We start from the raw sequence: 13,853 nt of genomic DNA, 5'->3' as shown, positions 1-13,853 counted from the left end.
CACTTCGGTGCGGTAATATGACTCGATATGTTGCACACATATATAGAACCCCGACGCCAGCTCTTTAATATCACACAGCCAGCGTTTATGTAGCTTACAGTAAGTAGATTAGGAAGGACTTGGTGCCCCCACCGCACTCCCTCCGGAAGTCAGGTTTCAGGGGCCATACAGGAGGTTGGCGACGTTGTCTGTATTTATATGTACAATCTCATGCAACATTGCACATGCAGACAAACAGGTGACATAGAGCTTACAAGCCCTTTTCAGAAGCCCCCCGGTCCCCGTAAACTCCCCATTCCGGACGATATACAGTATAATCCGGGCTCAATCGCGTCTCGTGAACACGGGCGGCCTACTTCCTCTCCCAGTTCCCCTCACATTAGACACGCCCCGCAGCCCTCTCATGATCCACCTTCCCCTTTCCGTTCCCCGTCCCCTTCCCACCCGCATTCCCAACAACCCTGCCAAACCCCCTCAGGATCTCCCTCAGTATCGCAATCTGGTCGCCTTTGGTGTCCATGGCGCGGATGACGTGGCGCAGGTCGTCGCCGAGGCTGCGGAGGGCTGTGGTGGTAGTTGTTGCGGTGGTGTGCGAGGAGGTCGAGGCGTGATGCAGGGTGTACGCATCGATGGGGTCGGTGGGAGAGGAGGTGGTGCGGGAGGCGACGGATTCGTAGTGGCGGACGAGGGTGTGGTAGTGGCTACAGGGTGGATGATTGGGTGAGAGGGAGGTAATGAACACGGTCCCCTTCATCAAGGGTTCGCACGAATGGGCACCCCACCAGACTAATCACCACGAAAGGGAAGAACATGACATACCGTTTCAGATCCTGGAACTCGTCTTCCAGCACCGCCAGCACCCGCTCCAGCGTCGTCATGCCATCATCCCGCTCGTGCGTGCGGCGACCACGGTCCACGTCCCCACGCGTGCCTCGCCGCGAATCCTGACCCTGACCCTGTTCCGCCGCCTTCCCGCCCCTCCTCTCACCCCTCTCCCTCTCCCTCTCCCGATCCCCACCCTTCCTCGTCAACGACCTCGTCCTCGCCGCGCCAACAGTCGCAGCCGCCAACGCCACCGCCGCAGCCGTGTCCAGCACGTCCCCATGGAATGACGCATGGTCATCAAACTCGTCCCCATCTCCATCTTCATCCGTCGTGCGTTTCGTCTTTTCACCCCCCGTGCGTCTACTTCGTGTCGAGGCTGGCCCCCGCGCCAACCCGTCCCCAAGCCGCGCGCCAAAGAACCCGCTATGCGCCAGCGCGGCGTGCTGGTGCCGCTCGAGCGGGCCGTCGTGTTTCGGGTCCCGCGGTGGGCGCCGTGTGTGCGGTGGGTGCGAGTGCACGAGACCATGCGTGCGGCGCGAGGAGCAGACGGAGCAGAGGGAGGGGTTGTGCGCTTTGAGGAGGGAGAGGACTTGTTGGAGGTTGGCGGTTACTGAGTAGGATTTTGTCGCGGACTGGGGGGAGGGAACCAGTGAGCATACCATGCATGATCATGTTTCCACAGAAGGCTCCTCAGATAACAATCACAAACACCCCCACGCGAATGAGAAGCTTACCTTCCCAACCACAAACGGCATCTCCATAAACAGCCTAGTCCCCGCCGGTCCTCCCGCCGGATCCGCCCTGTCCCTCCTCCTACTGGCGCTGCTCGTCGCGGCCACACCACCACCCCGCTCCGTCCTCGGCTCCGTCCTCGCCTCCCCCGTCTGCGTCTTCACACTCCTCTGCTGCTGCTTTTCCTTTTGCTGATGTAAGATCGCCTGGGTATGCTGCTGCAACTGGTGTCGCCGCGAGGTGGTGGTGGTATCGGTGGCCGCTGTCCTCGCCGGCTTGCCTCTAGTTTCCCGGTGCAGCTTTGCAGCGCGGTCGTCGCCTTGTGGGGCTGTTGGGGACGCGCGTTTCCCGGCACCACCGACGGACCGCGCGCGGACTTCGGCGGCGGCGCGGCCGGCTTCGTGGATACGACGTTGACGATCCGCGGACCGTGGCCGCGTCGCTGTCGTCGTCCTTTCATCCGCAGATCGGTGCTCACTTTGCATATCCTTCCGCGCCCGTCGGTGTTGCCCCACCCTATCCGCACCCACAGCACCGCCCGCATCGACGCGTTTCCACATCACCTTCGTACCCGTCTCGTCCTCATCCGTTTTGACCCGGTTACGTTCCTTCTCAAGCAGTTTATTGACAATCAGACGGCGCAGGCGGTCTTTCGTGATCATGTTCGGGTGCAGCGTTGATGCTGGTGGTGGTGGAGGCTTCGCTGCGTCACTAACCCCACCGGCAGATCTCTTAAGCAGCTCGCGCTCGCTTTTCCGGCCCGCAGTCTCGTCCGCCCGCCCACTCCGTTCACCCTCACCACCGTTTGCCTCCCGGTCCCTCCGCCGTCCCCGTTCAATCTCCTCTCTCAGCGCGCGGATCTCGTCGCGGAGGAGGAAGGAGGTCGTTGTTGCGGGGTTCTCACCATCCTCCTCAGCATCCTCCTTGTCATCTTTGGGTGCAACCGGATCTTTTTCAGCGCGGGCGGGGCTTTTCACTTCGTTGCGTGGTGGTGATTTGCGGCTGGATTTGGGTTGTTGTGCGGTGTCACGCAAGGGAGATGATGGAGCAGCCGGGGGTGTGGAGGTTCTTGGTGGTGGGGCTTGGGATTGGACAGGGGACGATTTCGTGTTCCCTTCTTTCCGCGGGGCCGATGGGGCTGGAGACGAGACCTTCCCCGGAGACGCAGCAGCTTTGCCCTTGTCCTTCCCCTCATCATCGGATCTCCCAGAGGATCGCGATTCAGCTCTCTTCGTCGCTCCCTCACCCGTGGTCCTGGTCGGTGACGAAGTAGGGCCACCTTTCTTCCGCGCCGGTGCCGGTGACCCCTCTCTCGCCACCTCCGCGCGCCTTTCTTTCGACCCGCCCGCAACCTCCGGCACATTCGCATACGACAACCTCCCCCCGGACGTCGACGCCCACGACATGTCCGCTTGGTCCTGGTGTGTAGATGGTGCGGAATGTGCAGCTGGCGGGGGATGCGCGACGCGACCAGTTCCCCCAGCACTGGCAGCAGCAACACCCACGGCACTGCTCAGACTCCTCACAATCACATCCGCCTCCCGTTTCGTCCGCTCAATCTCCCTGTCCCTCAGGGCAACCTCGCGGCGCAGGAGGGCGACTTCAGTGAGCGAGTCGTGCAGTTTCTGCAGGGCGAGGTCGCGCTCGCGCCGGAGGGCGAGGTCTTCGTCCGTCGGTTGTTGATGCTGGTGGCTGTGCGTTGGTTGGGGCGGCGATACTGTGGGCGGATCACGTGTGGCGGTCCGTCGAGGTGATACGGCCGGTCCCGCACCGACGTCTTCCTCCCCGCTAACCTGCGTCTCTGCATCCCTCCGTTCGCTCTCCCGTTCCCGTTCCCGTTCACGTGCCCACCTCCCCCCACGCACACCCACCTCCCCCCTCAACTGACTCTCCCGCAACTGACTCTCCCTCAATCGGGTCGCCTGCTCCATCAACACCGCGCCTCGGGCACGGCCAAGCTCCCCCTCCAGATCCCGGATACGCTCCTTCGCGACCGCTTTTTCGGATTCCAGTTTGCCGACTTTCGATTGCAGGACGCGGAGGGCGTCCACTACTGGCTTTGCGGTGACGGGGGTGAGGTTCGCGCGTTGGGGTTGGTGGGTGAGGAGGGTAGGATGCACCGCGGCCGACGCGACGGTGTGCATGGTATCCGTAGCATCCTGCATAGTCGTAAACGTATCGCTGAACTCCGGTCCCGCGTTGAACGAGAATTTGAGGTAGGGTGGGAGGGGGTGCTGCTGCTGCTGCTCCGGGGGTTGTGTAGGCGGAGACCTCGGCGGCGCCCTCGTGAACGACCGTGGTGCAGGCGTCGGGGGTTGAAGGTCCACAGACAGAGCGGAGGGCGGGGTATCGTCGTTGTCGGTCATGGCTGCGAAGGGTGAGGGGAGGCGGGGCGGCGGGTGTTGCCGAGGGGCTTGGTTGTCGTGTTCCAGGTCGTGGGTGGGTATATATATGTCTTGGTCCCGCGTAGACGGGCTGGAGCGAGGCGGTGCGCGTTGGGGTGAGAGGGATTGCGAGCGCGTCTGGGACTGGGACCGCTCGGGCATGCTGCGGGCTGCGCCGAGCCAGATGTCGTCTCGGAAGCTTTGGTCGTCCTCGATCGGTTTTTCGTCCCTCCTATACACCTCCTCGCTGCGTTCCGCGTCGAAATCGCGTTCCCCTCCCGACTGTTCCCGGAAGAAAGCCTCCTCAAACGCATCGCCCTTAAAGACCTGCTCGCTCTCCCGCGGCTCGGGCAACGGCGACCGCACACCCTGAAAACTCTCCGCGGCGTCCAACACGTTCCCGTACTCCCCTTCAGCACCACTGCTATCCTCATCCTCGTCTTCGCTGCCGAAATCCAGTTCAGACTCGGCCGTCGTCGGCGTCGGCATCCTGTGGCCTTTGATCACCAGATCCGACGCGTACTTGAACGACAAGGTGGGTGAGGAATCATCTGTTTCGTCTTCTGTTTCGGGTCGATGGCGTTCGTCGTCGGTGGTGGGTGGGTGGAAGGGCGAGTGCGAGGTGGGGGAAGGGGAACGCAGGTCCGCGTATGGTGAATCTGCGAGTTGGTGGCGTTCGTCGCCGGTGGTAGGCCGTAGCGGCGAATGCGGGGTAGGCGAAGGAGACCGCCGTTCAGGGTAGGGGGACGCCGGGTCGAGCGGCAGACTTTCCTCGTCCTCTGCTTCTGATTCGTCCATGATTGATTTGAACGGGCCTGTATAGGATATGGCGGGCGATGAGCGGGCGCTGCTTGGTCTCATAGTTAGATTAGGTTTGTTGCCAGGGCTACGATCACTCTTGTTGTTGTTGCTACTTCCACCGTTGTTAGAATCCGCCGTGTTGTTGGTGTAGGTGGTTGGGGTATTGTACAGGAAGCCTTCGTCGGCGATCTTGGATTCTGAAAACCACTGGCGGGGCTGGGAGTTGGGTATCAATTGGGTGAAGGTGGCTTCCTCCTGAGCCCCACCAGTGTGGACGAGACCATTGTCGGGTTGCACTCCGGTGAATAACTGAAACGACGCGCCTTCGCTTTCAGCTTGGAGCTCTATATCCAAACGCTTCAACTGCTCCTCCTCTCGCGCTATAAACTTTTCCAGCCTATCGAATAGCGAATCGTCCAAGGGTTCAACCGGTATTGTGGCGTCCGCTACAGGGGCATCCGCCGCCGGCACGGAAGACCCGGTGTCTGCAAACACCTCTGTGGGTTCGTACGCGCCATCGGCTCCTGTATTCGCGAGTCTGCCCACATCGCTTGTGCTGGGTCCCGTTTCCTCGTAATCGTACGCTTCAGCCGTGACCGTGGTTTCCAATCCGCCGGCTCTGCGCACGCCCGTGGTATCGCGAATGGTCGATAATGACGGCACTTGCGGAACGTCTGGATTGGCGTCGAAGGAGAGGCTAAAGTCGCCTCCAGTACCTATGCCGCTCGGGTCAAGGTTCCCCATCGCCTGCCCGCGATCTATGCTCTGATCCGCCGGCTCATCCCCGTGGTTCGCGGATTCTCGATTATCGGCGCTAACATGAGGGAGCATCGAATCATCCGCCAAGGAGAGTTCATGCTTCGAATCGCCATGTATCTGTGGCGACGCCCGTCGCTCGGCCGTGTGCTGATCAGCTATCCTCGGAGCATCCTTGTCAAAATCCTCCACCTCGCCCAAAAACGACGGCCCCGAGATCTCGTCCAACTCCCTGCGTAAGTCGTTTTCGGTCTGCGACAAGAAACCGGGCGGCATCTGCAGCACGCTGATACTGGCTGTGTTTTCGGAGGAGGTGGACAATTCGAAGCTGGGCAGGTCTATTGCGCTTTGGCTGCTATGGACGTTCTTCTGCGCACGCGCGCGCGTTGGACGCACGAGATGGCCGCCGTCGCCCGCGCCTTCAAGCTGTTTGAGAGCGGACTCTCCGGCTTCGTCCAGGTCGCGAGAAAGCGAGTCCATGAAGCTTTGCATGCTTGGGTCTGCGGTCGCCGTTGCTGGTGCCATTCCAGGCGAGTTGGTGAACCCTGTTGTCATTTCCCTTTTTTGTGGAGGTAGCGACCTGTCCAAAAACCCACGCGTGCGATGCTGTCCTCCTACGATGCAGCTGCGATGTCAAAGCTCATCCGTGCGGTGGTCCGAGAGCAAGAGAGGGCACCTGATATAAATAAGAGAGAGGATAGACGGCGGCCTCCAAGGGTATGTGTGTCCTAAGCGAACACCAAGGGAATAGAGGCAAGTGTGACATTCCACGGCGCGTCCGAACGAGGCGGAGGTGTTCTTTCCCTCCTGCTGTGAATTCGCACTAGAAGGGGAGGAACCCAGCCAACACAAAGACATACACACAGAGATATGCCCAAAGAACCAGCACTGGCAACGCCGTGGACAGGAACAGAAGGACCCACGACTCTCAACAGTATCCCTCGCCCAGCACCCGCCCACAACACTCCGACGTAAGCGCCATTTTCGCTGGACAATTGTCCTATTACGTGTACTCACCGTCTTGAATGCACAGGAATGGAAAAGAACCCCACCAGCCTTTTTCACCTTCAGGTAGGTAAGTTACGCCACATGATATCAACACCCTCATGCAGTCCTCCTAACCACGTCCGCGCCCTCCAAAAGACACCCGCCGCCAACCGTGCCCACTCTGCGGTTTCTCACTATCCCTCAGCGACCTCGCCACCCACTGCGAACTCGAACTGCGGCGTGTAGCCGACGGACAAACGGTACAGCAGGCTGTAGAGGATGCCACGGGGTGGGTGTTGGGGATGAACGAATGGGTGGGCTTTTAGGTCCGGGGGATGGATGGATCGCGAGCGAGGCGAGCCGCGAGCGAAACGAGGGGAAGGTGTGATCTACATACATCCTACACGGGGGATGATGCGTGGAATTCCCCCCGACGATAGCGAAGTCGGACTGCGGCGAGCGCAGCGAGGTGAAGGGACGCTTGGGATTGATGCGCTCTGGGAGACCTAGCGTTACCGAGGTCGACCAGAGCCAATGCGAGCGGAGCGAGCCACATTGCACCAAGCGCGCGATACTGCCTTTACTCCCATGTATTAGCGAGCGTCTGCGAGCTGCGACGGAAGGGAGCGATCTGGGCTTACGCGCTGGTGGATGGTTGATGGTGGATGGTTGACTTCGACGGTGGATGGGTGATAGTTGGATGGTCAATGGCTGATGGTTGATAGTTCTGATGAATCAATTTATCGTTTTCCAGGCCGTCAAGGGTCCGAAGAGGCGCGGCGCTGGCAGCCGCGCAGCAGATCGCCTCGGTGACGAAAGGAAAAGCCGCAGCATTGGCGTCCAATGCACTGAATCAGTTGGATGAGGACGAGATGGTGCGTCCAAATTTCTTCACATCCCCCCCAACTATCGCGCTTCAAACAACTGAATTCCTTGTGTCTGCTCCCTTACCCCAGTAGCTGCTGTACACACTCCGCGCCAACAACCTCAAACGGAAAGCCGAGCTCGGAGTCGGCGCCAAACCCACGTCCCATAAGCGGCGAGGCACCAACAACAACAACAACAGTGGCGTAGGAGATGGCGGGGACGGGGACAGCGGCCGGTGCTTCATGTGCGATCAACCTCTACCACTCGAAGCCGAGGCGCTAAACAGACATATCGATGAGTGTCTGGAAGCGCAGAAGAACGCGGCGGCCGGCGCGTCGTCGTCGTCGGGGTTAAATGTACCCGCGATTGACCAGGGTGGGAGCGGCGAACAGTGGGAGGAGTATACGTGGGCGGGCCAGACCCGTGTGCGTGCGTCGGCGATGCTGGAGGGCGGGTTTGCAGGTAGGGTACCTCGTCACAGGAAGTTTATACCAGCTCTGCGCTCAAGCTAACCCCACCGTTACTTGTTTCTCCAGCCAGCGGCTTCACAGTCCGCAAACCCGCCGAACAAGACACCGACGAAGAGATCGACATCGACGACGACGGCACCGACGAGTTTGGACAGACGCAGTTCGGCGAACAGCACCTGGATCCGTTTCGCAGCACCGACGACATCGACCCCGGGGCGAATGCGGATGCACAGCCCGGGACCGTCGGGGACAGTCGCGATACATGTGAGTGGTTTCTTTACCTCGGTGTCCCCACGCACGCCGGCCGTGCTTGTTGCTCAACACCTGCCCATTGTTCCGCCTTAGATCCATCCACCGACCATCCACCCTCCTCCTCGTCAGACACAAAACTCGTCATCGACGCCCTCAAATCCCGGATCCGCGATCTGGTACGTGTCATGTTCCACACCCTTTCAGAAAAACGCACGACATTCCAACACCCCCCTCCTCACCATACTTCCGCTTTAGGAACGCCTCTCATCAACCTCCCCCAAATGCCTCATCTGCCTCGACCCCTACACCGACCCGCTGGTCTCCATCGTGTGCTGGCATGTGCATTGCGAACAGTACGTTGAATCATATCCCAGTTCCTCATGCTGTATCCCCGTTCATGGTCATGTCACTTGGACTTACATGGAGCTTGTTGTGGTTGCTAGATGCTGGTTCAGGACCCTAGGCACGAAACGCCTATGCCCGCAGTGTCAGAAGATCACGGCGCCGGCGGATTTGAGGAGGGTCTATTTGTGAGGGAGGGCGTCCCCTCCAAGTGTGGTTGCGCGGCAGGGACACCGCAATCATGTGAAGCGAGTAGGGGCGCTGAATCAGGATGGTATACCCAGGGCTAATCGAGAAAGATGCAGACCGCTGTGGTTCACTGCTCGCTATGTAGGGTAGCCCCGGTGTTCGTGCACGGCCAGGTGGAGGATCCCGAAATATATATATGTACGTTTTCCTGCCCGCTATCGGATGTGAGCTGCGACTAGGCCCCGGGGATATCGCCACCATAGTTGCTCTACTGTGCCTGTTTCGTTCTACGCCGCATTGCAAATCGTTACACCTCAAATTGTCCCGCTAACGTCTTCCCACGTCTTCCTAAACCTGGGGACATGTATCCATCCGCCAATCCGACTCCCTCATGTCCCATCCTCCGCTCCTACGCCGCCCTCTCTAAATCCGCAAAATCATAATAAAACATCAACGCGTCCACATACGTCTCCTGCACCTCGCCCACCCCACCCGCGGTCGTTGTTCCAGACTCCACCTCGGAGGTCGTCGTGGAATTCCCAACGGGAAGCCGTAACCTCCCGGCCCTGGGAATCCGTCCAATCTCACGGAACCCGAGCGAGCGCCAGAGGCGGATCGAGGGCGTGTTGCTTTCAAACACCTAATACCAAAAACGGGGTCAAACCCTCCACCCTCCTCCCTACCATCACACATACATGCGGGTGAGAGAATAAAAGGACGTACCAGATTGAACATAGAGGCCTTGTAACCCAGCTTGGGCGCCACGACGAGGAACAGCTCCGCGAGCGCGCGCCCGACGCCGAGGTTGCGGTAGCTGGGGGAGACGATGAACCCGGCGTTGCAGATATGCGAGCAGCGGCCGGGGAAATTCGGCTGGCAGGGGGGGAACCATGCAAAGCGTGGGAATGAGTTGCCATTGCAATTTCCCCTCGACTTGGGTCAGCGCAAATTGAGCCGCGCATTTGCCCAACCCACCTTGACGTAAAAGCACCCAATGACATCCCCCCCCTCGCCCGCAACCCTAGCCAGAAACACGGTTCCGCTACAGAAGTAGGCTTCAAACTCCGCTTCCTGCAGCACCTGCTCCTGCGGGTAGGTGTCTCCCTTCTCGATCTCTGCGTTCAGTAAGCCGCGCAGGACGGGGAGGAGGTGGGAATCTGAGGTTGGATTGAAGGATGTGAGAATGGCGAAGGTGCCGTTGCGGAGGATGAAAGAGTGCGGGAGGGGGAGGGGAGTGGTCGCGGGGGGTGGGGGGATGGCGCCGTAGGCGGAGGACATGGCGGGTGGTGGGGCAGATGGGGTGGGGGGATGATAATTGCGAGGTGGGGGTTTGTGATGGAGATGAAGAAAGGTGAACGGTGACCTGAACGGTGACAGGCTGACAGGCGGGCGAAACGTGGCAAGTTGACGTGGGGACAGATTCTGGACAAATTGGGGACAAATGGCAACGGTGAGAGTTATCATATTCCGAGGCACTTCCAAACGAGTGACCGCCGCGGTATCGCTGCATCGTACTAGATATAGGGGGCACGGGTACGAAGCAACGGGTGGGCCTCAGCACACCGCTCACCCTGGACCCCTGGGACGTTACGGTGGTGCAGAGTCGGTTTATAGAAAAGTAAGCCGTGTTGGTCTGCGTGGATCTAGGCCCCGGCTTCTAGGATTTCCTGCATCAAGACCTCCATGCCCGCCTCATGGAGCTTGCTTCCTTGTTTTCTTCGGCAACCCCCATGTGTGCTTTCCAACTTTGGTCCTGAGTTTCCCTACAGGGTGACGTAAGTTAGTTGCGACAACATGACATGCTTTGCCCGTAGCTAAGCCCACCGACCCACCCCAAGGGTCAGTTGCGAGCCCCTCCTCCCTTTTTTTCTCGACGCCTTTTGGGTGTGCGGCCAGAAGCGTTGCGAATTGACAGAAGTTTGACAGGGACCTCGTTCGCCGATTTTCACCAAGATGCCAGTGCGAGGGTGCTACGCATCGGGTGCCGTGGGCCTACATCGGGGCGTCTGCTTGGCAAAACTTGTGATGTCAGTTCCTCCCACCAATGGGTCATGCGATCTTATCATATGTGATCTGTTCAAACTCCCTGGCTGACGCTTCCGCTTCTTCATGCACTCGCAGCCGCAAGGCAGATAGAGCCCTTGGTTCGTAGGGCCCGGACACCACTGTCCAGATCAACTCACCAAACAAATCTGCCCACAGGGTTTTCATTATTGAACAACACAACAGCTGTACTTTGCAGACGAAACCCCGGTAGATGGATGCTGGAACATCAGCCCAACAGGTACCATTCCCAACCTCGAAGCATCTGCAAGTAACGTCCCTTCTCCCCAACGTACGACGGAGGCCTCGTCATATGCGTGATCATCGAGCGAACCCGCCTCCCGGCCACAACGGTCGTCTCCTAACCACCGCGGCGAAGCACTCGCAGCCCACCTCCCGCTCTCACAATCCCATCGCCCCAAACGCCCTCGTGCTGCTCGCGAAACCGCAGGCGGGATCCGGGACGCATCACGCGGCCATGCTGCTGGCTTTCGTATGCCCGTTTACGGCATCGCGGCCACGGTGTGTATGCTCACCGGCGGCGCCAGACCGCGAATCTGACGGCGGGTGGATGTTTGTTTGTGTGTTTGCGGTGGTGTTCATAAGGGTTCATTGGCGTTTGTTTGTTTCCGGCTCTGTACCCAGTGTCCACGTGCGCACAAAACCCCAGCAAGGAGTCTGGTGCTGAGATGCAGGAACGCTTCATTCAACCGATGGGCGGCCGACGCACTGTTCTCGGAGTCCCTATCGGCGTGTACGATGTCGAGTCGGGTGCCGGATCCACCGTAAACGTTAGATAGGGTCGGACATGATATAGGGAATCGCCGAGTCGCCAGACGTGGACGTGTAATAAGACACCGTTATGTATCTTTTTCAGCATTGCCTTTTTTTATTGTGTTCAACTTCAAAGACTCGCAAATTCTCGGTTTTCTATCTTCTAGGCGAGTGGGTATATCATACGGTATCGTAGCAAATGCAAGGAAAGTTTTCAAACGATGAGGCCTATGGCGCAAGGATTGGTGTTCTATCTACTAGGCATGAGGGTATCACACGGTATCAGAATGAGGTATGGTTAGGTCATCCGTTGCCGGCAACGGGTTCTGCGTTTCATGTGTGGGAGGTCGTTTCAGTCGTTTTACGGCAACAGCTGGATGGGTTCCATTTGCTGCTTGTGATCTGCTGGGGCGATTGAGACTGTGTGCGTGGGGGGCTCATGGGTGTGCTGTCTAGGCACGGGCTTCGAGGGGCAACCGGGTATCCAAATAACGGTGCAGACGTCAGTGTGGCACAAGGCGGACGGTTCCGTGTCGACGGCTGTTGCACGGGGTGAGAGCTGTTGGTTGCACGAGGGTGAGTGATGAGAACTCAACCAACGCAAATAGACGCACAGTTGCAACGAAGAAGGGCGTCCTTACCATGGACCTTTTCCACAAAGTTGAGGAATGCGATAAACGACCAAAACTGGGCTTCGCAAAGCTCATGGTAGCAGACGTGGTAAAGCCTGGACGTGCCGTAGCGTTGTGCCCTGTAAGGCCTGTTCCCGTCGCCGTGGTGATGCTCGTGCAGGACCGAGTTTTCGTAATGAACAAGCGTCTCCAGATTGCTTTCACGGACAACCTCTTTCAGAAGTTTCTTATCTGAAAATATGGGCGTGCAAATTCCGATGAGATCAGGGGATGAGGTCCGCATAAGGAGAATGGAGAGTGCCTCACCTTTCTTTAGCTCCAGCCACTGGAAGTGAAAAACGCGAACGGCCTTTACGCATGCAGCTCGAAGTTTGCTTATCCTGCTGTCCGCCATGTGGTCTTCCTCCATGAACAAATAATTTCTCCGGATATCCTTCAGGCCCAGTGTCCCAAGGGGATGCTCGAAGTGAATTTGGTTCTCCAACTTGCACTCTGCCTTCGGACATTCGTGGAAGTTTCCAATGTTGCAATGATTGCAATCGTTGCATCCCGCAAGAGGCGGGATTTTCCCCCGAGTGATAAGCTGGAAAAAGATCCGTACGTCCGGGTCGTCGCAGATCTTTTCAAGAGCTCTCTGAAATGCTGCCCTCTTTGCCTGTCGGTCGCGCTCCCTTTTATTGAAATAGGCTTTGATGAGCGCGCCATCGGCCGCAATGAGGGTACCGCCGACAGGGGCACTAATGAGGGCTTGGAGGTCGATTCGAATGCACAGGATGATAAATCCGATGAGAAATCCTGTCAAGGCACCGATGCCGATGAAGTAGTAGGTATCGCTTTGGGGGTTGGACTCCTCCGCCTCAGCATCCGAAGACCCGAACGCCGACGCGACTGTCGAGAGGACCTGTATGAGTGGAACATTATTTAGTTTTAAGGCGACTCATTTTGTGTTGCTATCTCGGGAAGCTTACATGTGCAGCCTTACTCGTCACAGAGGTATCGGCGACCGATCCGCCCATCGAAGGAACGTCCATTTGGTGCGCCTTGTCATCAGAGACAGTGTTCGTGGTAACTGTTATGGAAACATGTGGGGAGTAATAGGGCGGGTAACCTGGACAGTGAGCAGTGAGTGAGTTTGAGTATTCTTTGTGTACACGGAATCAAGCAACAAGAGCTGTTGAAAACATGCGCGCACACACCATGCCATTGAGAAACCTGCATGTGAGGAGAGCCCGGACCACCAAGGTGGTACGCACTAGTCTGCGGAGTGGAATACGCTGCCGCCAAGCTGGGAGGCTTGACTGCCGCATCGGCCGAGGCGGGGTCGACAGTGGCTCCTTTTAACGTGTCCATATCTGTTGAGGCGATACTGGCGGCTTTATCGTCGGCAGAGTTCCCAGCGGGCGAGTTGAAGGGCCGGGCTTCATTCGGTTGTCCCAGAGAAACCTCAAACTTGACCGAGTTGCGTTGGGCCGCAGGTACGGGCATGGTGACCGAGGGAACAGCCGGATTGGGGAATGCATTGGTGGTCTCGAAGGCACAGGTTCCATTTGTGTCCCTTGCACCATGGCTGCTGGCGAGTCGGAGGTGTGAGGTTCCGACAAGGCAAGCAAAACGGTAAAAGCAACTCACCCGGTGGTCATAGATTTGCTTGGATAGATGTCTTGCAGAAGCACTTTCATCTCTTCGAGCTTTGATTTTTCGACGTCCGCCTCGGCGTCAAAAAACCTGATGATTTCTTTCCAGTCCCCTTTTTTCTTGATGGTTGTTGGCAAAGGTGCTCGATCTCGCACGCTCTTCAG

General features: G+C 58.3%; 4 protein-coding genes across 4 annotated transcripts; 1 reads left to right on the top strand and 3 right to left on the bottom strand.

Annotated features, from left to right (window-relative positions):
- Positions 1-14: 14 nt before the first annotated feature.
- EV422DRAFT_599033 (uncharacterized protein) lies at positions 15-6,053 on the bottom strand (the record flags this gene model as incomplete). Its single annotated transcript, XM_053073650.1, has 3 exons — positions 15-701; positions 820-1,457; positions 1,560-6,053. The coding sequence occupies 3 exons, from the start codon at positions 6,051-6,053 to the stop codon at positions 380-382; spliced, it is 5,454 nt and encodes a 1,817-aa protein (XP_052924003.1). The 3' UTR covers positions 15-379.
- Positions 6,054-7,199: 1,146 nt separating this feature from the next.
- On the top strand, positions 7,200-8,832 carry EV422DRAFT_116617 (uncharacterized protein). The gene is made up of 6 exons (XM_053064638.1): positions 7,200-7,360; positions 7,442-7,814; positions 7,889-8,086; positions 8,168-8,250; positions 8,330-8,427; positions 8,518-8,832. Exons 2-6 carry the CDS (start codon positions 7,595-7,597, stop codon positions 8,606-8,608), a joined length of 690 nt encoding a protein of 229 aa, XP_052924002.1. The 5' UTR covers positions 7,200-7,360; positions 7,442-7,594; the 3' UTR covers positions 8,609-8,832.
- A 182-nt stretch (positions 8,833-9,014) lies between these two features.
- On the bottom strand, positions 9,015-9,883 carry EV422DRAFT_498224 (acyl-CoA N-acyltransferase; the record flags this gene model as incomplete). Its single annotated transcript, XM_053068001.1, has 3 exons — positions 9,015-9,245; positions 9,329-9,478; positions 9,581-9,883. The coding sequence occupies 3 exons, from the start codon at positions 9,881-9,883 to the stop codon at positions 9,015-9,017; spliced, it is 684 nt and encodes a 227-aa protein (XP_052924001.1).
- Positions 9,884-11,882: 1,999 nt separating this feature from the next.
- Positions 11,883-13,778, bottom strand: EV422DRAFT_116689 (uncharacterized protein). The gene is made up of 5 exons (XM_053064639.1): positions 13,251-13,778; positions 13,023-13,162; positions 12,361-12,955; positions 12,064-12,285; positions 11,883-11,981 (listed from the first exon to the last, which is right to left on the bottom strand). Exons 1-5 carry the CDS (start codon positions 13,537-13,539, stop codon positions 11,926-11,928), a joined length of 1,302 nt encoding a protein of 433 aa, XP_052924000.1. The 5' UTR covers positions 13,540-13,778; the 3' UTR covers positions 11,883-11,925.
- Positions 13,779-13,853: the final 75 nt, after the last annotated feature.

This window comes from Fimicolochytrium jonesii (assembly GCF_025526975.1).
Source record: "Fimicolochytrium jonesii strain JEL569 chromosome Unknown EV422scaffold_18, whole genome shotgun sequence".
NCBI lineage: Eukaryota > Fungi > Chytridiomycota > Chytridiomycetes > Spizellomycetales > Powellomycetaceae > Fimicolochytrium > Fimicolochytrium jonesii.
The sequence above is the reverse complement of the archived record's forward strand: the minus strand, read 5'-3'. Positions and strand labels throughout refer to the sequence as shown.

What these genes read in the sequence shown, in the direction of transcription:
- EV422DRAFT_116617 (XM_053064638.1), top strand. Translation starts at nt 7,595, where the DNA reads ATGTGCGATCAACCTCTACCACTCGAAGCCGAGGCGCTAAACAGACAT. An exon ending in CGGGGACAGTCGCGATACAT is followed by an intron (nt 8,087 to 8,167) that starts GTGAGTGGTTTC and finishes GTTCCGCCTTAG; the next exon opens with ATCCATCCACCGACCATCCA. An exon ending in TGGCATGTGCATTGCGAACA is followed by an intron (nt 8,428 to 8,517) that starts GTACGTTGAATC and finishes TGTGGTTGCTAG; the next exon opens with ATGCTGGTTCAGGACCCTAG.
- EV422DRAFT_116689 (XM_053064639.1), bottom strand. Translation starts at nt 13,539, where the DNA reads ATGCCCGTACCTGCGGCCCAACGCAACTCGGTCAAGTTTGAGGTTTCT. An exon ending in TGACGAGTAAGGCTGCACAT is followed by an intron (nt 12,956 to 13,022) that starts GTAAGCTTCCCG and finishes CCACTCATACAG; the next exon opens with GTCCTCTCGACAGTCGCGTC. An exon ending in CTTTGTGGAAAAGGTCCATG is followed by an intron (nt 11,982 to 12,063) that starts GTAAGGACGCCC and finishes TGCAACCAACAG; the next exon opens with CTCTCACCCCGTGCAACAGC.